This window comes from Lissotriton helveticus, chromosome 1_1 (genome assembly GCF_964261635.1).
Source record: "Lissotriton helveticus chromosome 1_1, aLisHel1.1, whole genome shotgun sequence".
Classification (NCBI taxonomy): domain Eukaryota; kingdom Metazoa; phylum Chordata; class Amphibia; order Caudata; family Salamandridae; genus Lissotriton; species Lissotriton helveticus.
This window is the reverse complement of record NC_136057.1, coordinates 1,343,725,463-1,343,738,749: the sequence shown is the minus strand read 5'-3', so window position 1 is coordinate 1,343,738,749 and position 13,287 is coordinate 1,343,725,463. Positions and strand designations below refer to the sequence as shown.

Genomic DNA, 13,287 nt, shown 5'->3' with positions numbered 1-13,287 from the left:
CTCTCATAAATGAAATAACATGGTGCCTTGCCGCTCATTATCCCGGGTTGCTTGGGCTGTAGGCCCCGCTCGGGCTATGCCCTTGGTGCCCTCTGTGCTGTGAAGCCCTCTGGGGTGGAAGGTGCACAGAATGAGGGTCTGAGTTCAGGTCCTCTCTGCAGGACAACCTGGCCATGACAGTGATGTGCTATTACCCCCTGCAGTCCCCCAGCTGGCCAGGTTTGATGATGTCATGGTGGTGTTCAAGGCACTCAGTGAAGTCTGAGTAAAGCAAGCACTGGGGCCTTCCTGAGAATTTGTCAGAGGCTAGCCATATTGGTTATTTTGCTTGTGATCACCTGGATGCATTCTCCATATTGTACACAGGGAAGCTCCACATTCCTGCTCAGGGGCCCACTACCTGTCCTTTTAATTCAGCTCCATGCCATTCACACCATCTTTCCGTTGTCCAGGCAGCCCGTGATACTTTCAGTATGGGGAATGCGACATCCCCCAACAGGACACTGGACACAGGGCACACAACACTGACACCAGGTGCCGTCACCACACACTGGATGGCAATCTATCCTGTGGGTGGGTGGGGCATCCTCTGCTCCTTGGGACAATCGACCAGTCATAGGAAGGGAAGAGAGCAAGCGGCCTCTGCAGCCCCATGTCAAGAGGGTCCGACCGCATTCAAGGCTGCAGTCTAGTGATTCCCATAGGGTAACAGCAGTGGGCCTGCTTTGCAGCACAGCGGTAGCTTCCTTATGGCGCTATCTTGAAAGAACATGGTCAGTTGCATGCCATGGTCCCAGGGCGGCAATCTCAAGCAGTGCCTCCACTCCCGAGCAGTCTGCCGCCTCCCTTTTAGTCTTAGAGACACTGGGTCGAGCAAAGAGAGCTTCAAAAGTGGGGTTTACCGCATGACGGGTAGCTCTGCCCCCCACACCCCCCCATTCCCAGGATCAGAACTTATCGCTGTAAACATGGCTGTAGAGGGGGTTACTTGAAGAAACTAAGACTCCTTCTGACTGACGGTCACCAGGGTTTAATAGAAATTAGCATTACATAGTTTCACAGCTCTAATAAATAGCTAGATGAGCAGTAGGAGATAAATCACCGGTGACTGTGTACTGCGGCTGAATTTTGGTCCAAGTCTCTGTTGGAGCCTGCAGGTGCCTGAAGCTTCATTTCCTCAGGCTACGGCACATGCCTGTTGTGCTAGTTATCTGAAAAGGATGGGCGTGCTCCTGATCCTCTTCGGTGGTAGCCCAGATTTATAGAGGTGTGCAAGAATATCAATGTGTCTTGGAGCTGGGACCACCACAAAGGGTGACGTTTATGAATCACACGGGCTCCACACATTTGATGATATTAATCCAAATCTATATCTATTGCACAGTTCTTGCTCCTCATCAAATCAAATGTCATAAGAATGAATTTGGTCAGATGTATTTGCCTGTACTGATGATTAGAAACAATTTTTCTTGCAGGTTCTCTCAGTGTGTTATTAATTTGTGTGATTTTTAATTGCTAAATAGTGTTTTTTATCTTTTTGAATTGTACTTTGGAAATGAATGCTTTATGTATGATCATATGTTCAATTAGATTTTAATAAACTATTTGTATTTTTCCTACACTTGGCCTTTGATGGTGGTGGTGTTATGTTCTGGTGATATGGTTTTATGTATGAATTTATATGTTGAAGTGAATTTAGGTACCCAAGGGGATTTCTTTCTGACAGAGACCCACTTTGTCACATGAAAACCCTAACACACCATTTAAACAACTGCCACATATACACCATAACACCTCACCCAGACACATGAATGACCACTTATGCACAGAGTACTCCATGATGAAATACAAACGACACCCAAATTCACTTCCTGCACTCGTTCATAGAGATACTTGCGCAGCTCACATAGGCAAACACCCTTGGATAGAATTTATCTTCACACTATAGTTAGACAGTTGTAAACTATATATCATGCAATTTGATTTGTTTTTTAATGTTTGTACTGCCAATATGATTGAGTTTAAGAATTTCAGGGGTTGTGGCATAGTAAACATAAATTGACTGTCAAGTGCACATATTAACAAAGTGCTTGATTTTAGGGCTACAATTCCATCAATATTTCATTTTTCATTTCTTTCTTTGCAGCTATACCTGTTTACTGAAATTCACGAACAATGGTCTTCCATTAAGGAGAGCCACTTTGGCAAATGCTGTGTCTGGGTTTCGTTTATCCGCAGTTGACCCAAACAAACATAGTACGTATTGTATAAATGAACGCTTCTTCTTGGAATCATCTGTCCAATCTGTTTTATTTGAATATTAGATGAACGATGCACATCTGAGAAGCGTGTGCATAGTAACACCTTCAGTGCAATCACTGCTCATCCTTAAGAGGTTATAGTCTAAAAACTGTTTGCACAATTTTTATATATCTGATAACTTTGTTGTTTTTCATGTATAGCTAACATATTTTTTAAACGTGATCAAAGATAGATGTTTAACAATACTTTATATTCAGTTGTTTCATTCTTTATACATATTACTATTTGCATCAATATGTTAAAAAACTGAAACTTATAGACTGAGTTATATTCCTTAATTCTTGGTTCTTTATTTTATTCTTCATTTTTGATGATTCGAACATACCTTGGAAAGCAACACAAATTTGTCGATCAGTCTTAAGCACAATAATTGGCCTTAATTTTCGGAGTAAGTGGGGTCAGTAATTTTTTACATTTGGTTAACTTTCAAAATGTAAGTTTCACCTCCATATGTCAGAGAGATCCACAATTTCTTTATTGTTTTTACACCACCAAAGGCACAGTTGTTGTCCAACCTTCTCAACACAGAAGCTTGGAGTTCATTCGTGTTGGCCTTAGACAACACTTTGTGAAAAATTGGGTTGTTGATTGGCTAGGTTGGGAATCCTGGTCAAGCAACAGCCACAATCCCTTGCAGGGTAAACCACAAAAAATCCCTACATTGACATGTTCCTAATCCTGGGTAGCTTTGCACAAAAAGCAGTCCAGCTTATTGTAGAGGAAATGTGTAAAGTATTTATGTGGCACACACAAACAGTAATAAAGTGAAAACCCAACACATGAAAAATCCCAAAACTGAGCAACATTATTTTGAGGAGGTTCTGCTAAGCCTCCCCTGTCCCATTTGACAATGTTCCAAAATTGCTTGGAATCTTTAGCTTTCTCAGGAGAGGAGGGAGGTAAGATGGCGGCGGCTCCTTAGACCGCTGTGAGACACCCTCTGCCCAGTGCCTGGGAAAATCAAAAGGGCTATCTCCTTTTTATGAGAATGACATGAGAATGACATGTATCCGCGTTGGCGGTAGAAAGATATAATCAAGAACTCATATATCCGGGAGGAAAGAAGTAATATGCGTGGAGCTTACCTGGCATCTGATCCTCCTTCTATAACAGACCGGCCCCATCCATCTCTGCACCTGGTGGCCTCGGTGCTCGGCTATGCGTTGTTGAGACTTCTCTCCTGGCACCGTCTTCCAAATGCTCCGAGCGCTCTGAGCGAAGGCAGTGAGGTACAGAGAATCCCTCCATCCGGACTGGGGACGGACGGCGCCTGTATCCCTGCAAAGATGGCACCAAAAAATGCTGCATCGGGTACTGCCGCCTCCAAAGCCCGAGCGGCTAAACAGGCTATTCGGGAACAGAAGCTTGCGGCAAGGTGCGCCTGCGGTTCTGTATCGGAGGAAGGAGCCTGCCCTGACCAGCAACCGCACAAGAGAGAGCGAGGTCAGTCCAAGTTGGCAAAGACTCCCGTTACACCGGGGCCCGGTCCAGGGCCGTCTGTGGTGGACCTATTGCGAAAATTACCCGCCGGAGCAGCTGTTTCTTCCTCCCCTGTTCACCACGCAACAAGCGGGACGGTGATTGCTGCCGCTCCCGCAGTTCCCGCAGTTCCCGCCGGCCCTGATTCGCTGCTCTCTCCCCAGGCAGTGTTTGCTTTGGAGCCCGGTACAGTGGTTCCCATTGAAGTCCCTGAGGCTTCACAACGCTCGAAACCGACGGAGGCAGCAGAGGCCAGAAAATCGGCAGATCCGACCCCTACTGAAGCGACCGAGGCTGGAGAGGCAGCTGATACCACCGCACAGCAACAATCAGATACACAGGCCCAAATGGATGGGGGGCCACCTGGCACAGAGGCAATACCACCAATACCATCAAAATCTACAATGCAAATAGCACCTACATCAGCGGGGCTGGTATCTTCACAGCAAGGGTCGGCACCGATTCATAAGGAGGTAAGGCCTGCATCTGCATCCACACCAGTACCTCAACCAACACAGGCTACGCACACCCTCCATAGTGATGTTTCTTCTGTTTCTTCTGTCGAGCCTAACTCTCTTGAATCAGCTCCAGTGCATCCCCAGGCATACACAACCCCCCTCGAGACAGTTACGTCCAGCTTGGGTAAGGAGATTACCATCGCTCGGCAGCATCTAAACGATGGGCAGTGCGCAACTGATTTCAAATTGGGGTCAGGCTTAGCGTCAGATACAGACAAGGAACCATCAGAGTTTTTTACCATCTCTGAAGGTGCGGAGGAGTCTATACTGCTTCAGGACCAAGACATTGACTCAGACTCCTACTCTCTCTCTGAACCCCAATCTGACTCAGAAATCTGTACAAACACGGATGCAAGCTCACAAGATAGTGATCCGGACGTAGTTATGGGCAGACACAGGAGGCACACAGTGCTAAAAAAGAAAAAAGGCCACCCTGGTTCTAGTGGTCGCCCTAGGGCCCAATCTCCTCATACTAGCATGCAGGATCCTCCCTCCAGACCCCATAGCGATAGTTCCCCTTTTTTTGATCAGCAAAATGCCACCCTGACATCTGTCATGGACACAGTGCTTCAGGCAATTGCCTCCCATAGGGAACAGACTTCAAAAGATGGGCGCAGGGCTCAACAAGCACTTCATAAAGTCCAGGGAGTTGTACGCAAACTCTCTAAATCAGTGGCTGCATCAAATGCAAGAATGACCGACATGGAGGACCGCATAGTGGTAAATGAGGCTGAAGCCACTGCTGTAAAGGAACAAGTAGATGCTCATGATGCTGAATTAAAAGACGTCAGGTGGAAACTGGAGGAAATGGAAAATCGCATGCGACGCAACAACCTCCGAGTACTTGGTGTTCCGGAAAAAATTGAGGGTGAAAATGTGCGTATGTTTGTAATCCAGCTTTTCAAGGATACGCTCCCCGAACTTTCCACCTGGAACTGGGAGCTAGAGGTGCAACGCGCCCACAGAACCCCATTTACTTTAAGGGCCACAAAGGAACAGTCTAAATATCCAAGGGCTATCTTAGTGTACTTTGGAAATTTCCTCCTCCGCCAAGCTATTGCCGAGAAAGCAAGACCAGATGCTCATCGGACAAGAGGTGAAATTTCCTATTTTGTTAGACCTGACTTTTGCCACACCACGGTGGAGCGGAGGTGGCGTCTCCGTCAACTGATTAAGCCTTTCTTGGAGAAAAAGGCCCAGGTGTACCTGAATAACCCGGCAACCCTGAAAGTCATCTATAAGGGCCATGCTAAGTTTTTCACTTCAGAAATCAAAGCAAAAGACTTTCTTGACAGCATGAACTAGAGATGTACGTTTTCACTATAACGTTAGGCCTTACTGCCTTAAAAAGAGGGGGGACTAGAGGGAACTAGAGGGAACAAGAGGGAAACAGCACACCTAGTCAAGGCTTTGAATTAGATAACGTCTTTGTGAGATAGCCACTAATTAGCTACTAAATATTCTTAAAAAAAAGAAGGGGAAAAAAAAAAAAGTGGGGAAAAAAAGGGGAAAAAAAAAAAAAAAAAACTTTAACAATTTGATATCCCTAGGGTGCTAGCATTTGGGCTATCTAGTTCCCCTAACCAAAGGATAACCAATATATACATAGAACTGATGTATATTGCTCTCTCCAGACAGGATTTTTTAGCTCTCTACATAAAGTTCTATAATGGGTCACACTGTTTGCTCTTTTAGTTCTCTGGCTCTATCTTACTCACTGCTGCTTTTTTTTTTTTCTTTCTCTCTTTTTTTTTTTTTTCTCTCTATTCTATTCTCATCATGTATTTTCTCCTATCTTATGCCCTCTAAAAGGACATTATAAGATATAAGTTTATATGGGTGGCACTGGGTAGGGATGACTCTCCATCACAACAGACTCTAGCTAGAGTCTAAATGCCTCATTGGGGGAGAGGCGGGGGGGGTGGGGGAGGGCAGTCAAGGGGTGGGAGGGGGGGGGGGAAAAGTGGGTGGGGGAAAATGCAAAAAAATGTACAAATTCATTCGCAAAGTAAAGTATATGCAAATATTATTTGTGGATTACAACAAATATGGCAGAGAAACAAGAGACATTATAATTTTTGACGCTAGTTACAGCTCAGTTGGTCGATATATGAAAACCAGGTTGAACGTATTTTTTTTTAAATGGGGAGAGTGAGTCTATGTTCATGGAATGTGGCAGGCTTAAACGATAAAAGTAAAAGGGCTCAACTATTCCAACTAACACGCCAGAATCCAGTAGACATACTTTGCCTGCAAGAAACTCATATTGTAACTGCTGATAGGGAATTACTTAAATTACCTGGATATAATCTGCTGGTAGCCACAACCCAATCCTCTAAAACTAGAGGGATAGCTATTTTAGCTAAACCTATTATGGGCCCCCCGACTCGCAGATCAGCGGATAAGAATGGCAGATGGGCGATAGCTCAACTAAAATGCGGTCTTACAATATGCGCAATCTATGGCTCAAATATGGATGATCCCACCATCTTCCAAGAGTTAGAGATAGAACTGGCCTCCTGGACAGGCTCCTTAATTTTTTGTGGGGATTTCAACATAGATATAGGCGTACTCATCAATAACAGTTTTACTTTGAATTATAAAGGACGCAAACCAAAGGTATTTAGCGCACTTAGGCAATTAATGGAAACCCATAACTTACTAGATATGTGGGTTCAGTCAGGCAAAAAGACAGACGGTTATACATTCTTTTCTTACCCCCACAATAAATATTCTCTGATCGACTATATCATGTCATCGTTAGAGGGCTTGGTAATGATTGATATGATTAAGTCCCCTAAAACAATTTCGGACCACAATGCGCTCACCTTTGTCTTTGATCTCCCCGAATTGGTTAAACCAAAGTGTAATTGGACCTTTGACAGAAGACTCTTGATCAATCAGGAATTCATAACACATATGAAAAATTGGGCACAGGGCTTTTTCGATTGTAACCGCTTTAGCGCGTCACGAGTAACGGTCTGGGACTGTTTTAAAGCGGCAATAAGGGGAGAAACTATCTCATTTGTCGCCAATAAAAAGAAGCGGGAAGACAATATTAATACACAGCTCATGCAGGAACTTTCTGATCTTGAGACACTCCATGCCACTCAGATAGGCCAGGGGGTTGCAACATCTGAAACCCCTAAAAAAATACTGATATTAAAAAATGAAATTAATAACACCTTGATCCAAAAAGCAGCCGAGACCTATCAAGCTAACAAGCTATATGAATCAGGGGAGAATGTAGGCAAACACTTAGCATTACGAACACGCCAAAAACAATCACAAGGCAATATAAAGATGATTGAATATGAAGCCAAGGAATATACATCCAAGCAGGATATCCTAAACATATTTCAAAAATATTATAAGAAATTGTATCACAGCGATCTGACAAATTCGGATTCGGACATCACGTCATTTTTGAACAACTGGCTCCCAGACCAAGACATAAATACTAGGATAGATGACAGGATTAAAATAATACTCGAGAGAGAAATTACCTATACTGAGGTAGAGATTGCCTTATCCGAACTTTCCAATGGTAAGGCGGCAGGCCCCGACAAAATCCCCCTAGAACTGTATAAAATCCTAGGTAAACAAATAATCCCGCTATTGTTAGATCTCTTTCTCGGAGTGCAGTATCACTCCGCCCACCAGACTCCTGGAAACTAACGAATATTATAATTTTTCACAAAAAAGGTAAACCATCTCAGCTTCCCTCATCTTACAGACCGATATCCCTGATAAACTCTGACTCAAAGCTCTACTCAAAAATACTAGCCAACCGACTGAACGGGGTTATCAAACATCTCGTATCCCCCTGGCAACACGGCTTTATACCCGGAAAGGGCACTACAGATCATACCCGGAGAGCCACTACCCTTTTTGATATCATGGGAACCACGGGGGGCGAGATGGCGATGATTCTCCTTGATGCCGAAAAGGCTTTTGATCGAGTAGCATGGCAGTTTCTCTGGAACATATTAGAACGAAAGAATTTTGGAAACAAATTCATCAGAGCCATCAAAGCCTTATATATCGATCCTAGCGCAAAAATCTCTATATGTGGCAATGAGTCAGAGCTTATCAAGGTGCATAGAGGTACAAGACAGGGATGCCCATGCTCCCCGATCCTGTTCGCACTATACATAGATCCCCTTATTCAGAAACTACTTTTGACCCCATTAATACAGCCTATTAAAATAGGGCCATATTCCACCAAAGTCATGGCATATGCGGATGACATTGCCGTTGTAACTAACAACCCCACGGTGGCAATCCTGGAAATCGAATCAATTACCCAGGCCTTTGGCACATATTCAGGATATTCGTTAAATAGGGACAAAACCATGGTGTTAGCTACTGATAATATCCATTATGAAAGTGCTCTCAAAGTTGAAGAAGCTACATACTTAGGCATACGCCTTACTACCAAAGTGGAGAGAATTATCCTTTTGAACTACACTCCCCTCATTGATAAAATCAAAATAGACCTCAAAAGAATAGACAACTTACATCTATCTATAATTGGGAGGGCTAACTATATTAAAATGAATATCTTCCCGAGGGTCCTCTATCTTTTTAGAGCGATCCCGTTGTTAGCGGGAGATAACCTCATTAAGACTATTGAGTCTGCTATATCTAAATTTATATGGAGCTACGGAAAGATAAGAAGATCCCTCCGCTTAATGTCGCTTCCACAGGATAGAGGGGGACTAGCTATCCCCAATCTAAAATTATATCTCTGGGCAACACTGATGCAATCTATGGATCCCCTGCTTACGGATAAAAAAACTAATACCTATACGCCCCCAGACCTATATATTCCATCGATCTACGAACTTAGTCTCGGTGATAAGTGTAAAGGGCTTTTTTTAAGACAGGTAGAGCCTTCGTATTATAAAAAAATCAAATTGAAGACAGTCTTAGACGCATGGGTGGGTTGGAAAGCAATCTCTAAATACCTATCAATTCCCAATTTTACAAGATATACTCCTCTTTGGCATAGTAAGATCATCCCCCCATCCCTTAATGATGCTACCTCGCAGAGGTGGGAACATCTAGGTATCAATACAGTTGGCGACATATTAGGACATAATATCCCTATATCTTTTGAATATTTTCAAGAAAAATATCGTGTCCCTACGCAAGATTTTCTTAAATATTTTCAAATACTGTCATGTATCCGCAATGCTTTACCAATAATAATACGAGACAGACTCCCACTTCTTGAAGCTATTGGTAAGAAAACGACAAGAATAGGGACTCTGTATCAGATTCTTATGGGTAATCTCCCTGATGATATCGAACAAACAGAACAATCTTGGGCTGTAAAACTGGCAAATCCTAATGTTGATATCGATCTTTCACTAGCGCTATCTGCAAAATACTTTATAGCCTCAAATTTAAGAGCACAATATTATAAAACAGTATACAACCTATACTACACACCCGCAAAATTATTTGCTTGGGGTCTTCGGGCCGACGACAACTGCCCAAGATGCAAACAGCCACTGGCCAATCTACTTCACATGTTCTCAGAATGTTCGGAATTGATGCGGTTAAAGACCATGATGTTGGAGTTCTGGGCTCAGGTCTTTGGACGTCAGATAAGGGACTCACTAACTCTCTGTATACTAGGCCACGATGACTCACTGGGTCATAATAAAGAGGAGCAAGCGGTAGTTTTTCTGGGGTATGCCGTACTTCGTATCATTTTGGCAGCTCGCTGGAAAGACGTAGACCCCCCTACTTTTCATATGTGGCTTAGTCGCTTTCTTGCAATCTATAAACAAGAAATCGCAATATATGCTACTAGGGGGAGAAAAATGAAAGCAATAGGAGCACAGATTTGGGACCCGATTACAAGATGGTACACAAATGAGGTTCGCCAATTAGGTTCTGCCAATGATTAATGGACATCCCTTTTGTTTCTCAGATTCCTGATCGTTTAATCTGCTTATATTTTTCTGTTGTCATTTTTTATTTTTATTTTTTATTTTTTTTCTCTTTCTTTTTGTCCTCTCTGGTGTTAGTATCCCACTTGATATTGTATAAACTGTTCTGTTAATTAAGCTATGTGATCAACTGTTATACTTACTTCTGTTTCTTTTTGAATTTTATGTATTAACTATGAATTTGTCAATAAAAAAAAAAAAAAAAGAAAAATCCCAAAACAATTTAGAAAAACAATTTAAATTAAGTATACGAGTCCAAAATGACAAATCCTATCAGTAGGACAAACTTTACCAATTTTGTATGATGTAAGCGCAATCTAAAGCCTAAAACATCAAAGAGCCGACCACAGATATCTAATCATGCAAGTCCTGGTCAAAATCTAAAGGTCAGGCCAACTGCGATGGAGTGCGGTTTGAAGACAAGAAGTAGGTTGTGCACAGTCAGCGCCCACCTTCGGACTTTGGAAAGGGAAGTGTCTGAGAAGGTTAAAGTTCAGCAAGGCTGCAGGAGTGCCCAGAAAGGGGGGGTATTTGTCAGATGGCCATCGAGTGAAGTCGCAGAGAATTTTACCTTTAGATTTAGCTGTCAAAATGGAAGTTGAAAATCTCCAGCAGGATGAAGCAGGAGGCTGTGGCTGAAGACAGTTTGTTCCACAAGGTTGATTCCCCCTTTGGCGAAGGACCCACTGAAAAGGATTTGCTTGCTGCTGCAGACAAAGTAGTGGGAGAAGCAGCAAAGTCTATCTGACAGGCAATGCATGTAGGGCGGATAGGCGACCAGGTTGGTCCCGGTCTCCTCATGTTTCTCATAGAACATTTTGGCCACATTTTGTCTGTCCTCCATTTTGGAAAATGCCCTTTTTGCATATTTAGCACCACAACCAAGGGTCCATGAGTGAAGGGAGACCTCTTGGGAGTTCAGGACTCATTCAGGCAGGTCCATGTGCGGGTAAGATGGTGGGAACCAGTTATGTCCCTGTGGCTCTGAACAGGAGGTCAGCAAACTAGCCCTTGGAGGCACTTCTGGCAATCCTGGGTGAAGATGCAGGGCTGGCCTCTGAGGGTTTAAAGCAGGCTCCAAGCAACGGCAGTCTGGCAGAGTGCACAGCAGGCCACAGAAGCAGGCAGTCCTCTGAGCCCCTCCACAGGTCCAGTAGTTTATGCCCTGGTGCCCTGCTTCTAGAAGGCAGGAGAAGATTCTGGAAAGGTTCTTTAAAGGGCATGGAATTTCCTGGCTCCACTACCCTGGCTCCAAGCTAGTTGCAGTGACAATACAGGGTTGTTCAGCTTATTATGAGGAGATAGGACACAGTCTATTCAAGTGCAAGTGGGCTGTGCTCGGCTCTGCACCCCCCTCCAATCCTTTCAGTGATGGCTCATTGATTCTCAATTAATACCACTATTGTGACTGGATGTGAGGAATTCACAAAGTCTGTCATCTACACCTAATCATGTGACTCAAGACAGGCTGCAGACACAAAGGTCTAAGTGCAGTAATATGTCAACTTTCTAAAAGTGGCATTTTTCAAAATAATAATGAGATCCGACTCTACTATTAAAGAGGGTTTATCATTTCAATTCCATATGTACCAAACGTGACATATCTACCTCTCAATTAAGAATTACAGCTTACTAAATGTAATAAGGAATCCCCTATATTATCTTATGGGAGGGGTAAGCCACAAAGTAGTGAAAAACGAATTTGGAAGTTTTACACTACCTGGAAATGTAAAATTTAAAAGTACATGTCTAACCTTTTAGCTACACAGCACCCTACCATATGTGCGACATGGGCTTACCTTAGGGCTGACACATGTAATAAAAGGCGACTTTAAGACTTGGCAAGGGGATTAAAAATGTTAAGTCAACATGGCAGTGTGGCACTGCATTTAGGCTGCAATGGCGCCAGGTGAGAACTGTTTAAAGGGATATTTAAGTGGGTGGCACAATAAGTTCTGCATGCCCAATGGTAGTATTTAATATAGCCTTATAGCACGCTGTAGTGGGCTATACCGCTATACATTCTGCCACTAGAGGGCAGAGTGTTCCAACAAATAAAGCAAAGGCCTCTCGGAGTTCGAGGGGTTTAAATTCCCTAGGGCTACGGGATACCGGATTAATCTCACCAAGTCCCATGCCCTTAACCATACCCTATCGACTGAGGAGGTCCAGGGCCTGAGGGCCCTGATTCCCATACAATGGACCGACAAATCGATTAGGTACCTGGGGCTAGATCTTACTCTTACGCTTTCGACATGGACTTCGACCAACTGGCCCAGATATAGATATGCTATCCAGGAGGAATAACATAGATGGAAGGGTCTTGTTCGCATTAATACCACCGAAATGTCTTTGCGTCCCAAAATCCTATATCTTTCAGTTCCTTCCTACTGCTATACCACGGCCTGATATCCTGGCCTTGCAACAAGATTTCACTAAATTTATATGGGGGAACTCCCAACCACGCTTCTCTAACAGGATTTCATTGCTGCAGTTGGACCGGGGAGGACTGGCGTGCCCTAATCTTTTAGAATACTATTGCGCTTGCCATCTCCGGTATATATCGGAATGGGTGGTTTGCGAGAGCAAAAAACACTGGCTCCATTTAGACCGTGCGGTGTCCTGTAGGTCCCTAAGGTACTTGGCCTGGCTTTCACGCAGGGCTCGCCCTCGCAGTGCATACATAGCTACCCCCACAAAGACAGTCCTAGAGATCTGGGACAAGCTAGCAATACCCCGAGGTCTGAATACCTTACCCTCTCCCAACACGCCTAGAGACCATAATCCTGTATTTCCTCCTGCCATGCAGCCACAGGCAGTCCTTGCATGGACTGATGGTGAATGTCGAGTCATTGAGGACCTTTTTCAGGGCGGCAATTTCCTTGCATTTGATCAATGCAAACAGGCTTTTCATCTAACGGACAGGGCACAGCTACAATACTATCAGCGGCATCATTGGCTTTACTCTTAGACTTTCCTCCAAGGGGCCACTAAACAGCTCACTG

The 13,287-nt window shown here is 43.8% G+C and overlaps 1 protein-coding gene across 1 annotated transcript in view; it reads left to right on the top strand.

The window, feature by feature from the left end:
- The window catches only part of LOC144823934 (coagulation factor XI-like), a 69,891-nt gene that overhangs the window by 28,244 nt on the left and 28,360 nt on the right, over positions 1 to 13,287 (top strand). The window contains exon 4 of the mRNA XM_078682868.1: positions 2,147 to 2,256. Coding sequence (XP_078538994.1) covers positions 2,147 to 2,256 — 110 coding nt within the window. The remainder of the gene's footprint in view (positions 1 to 2,146; positions 2,257 to 13,287) is intronic.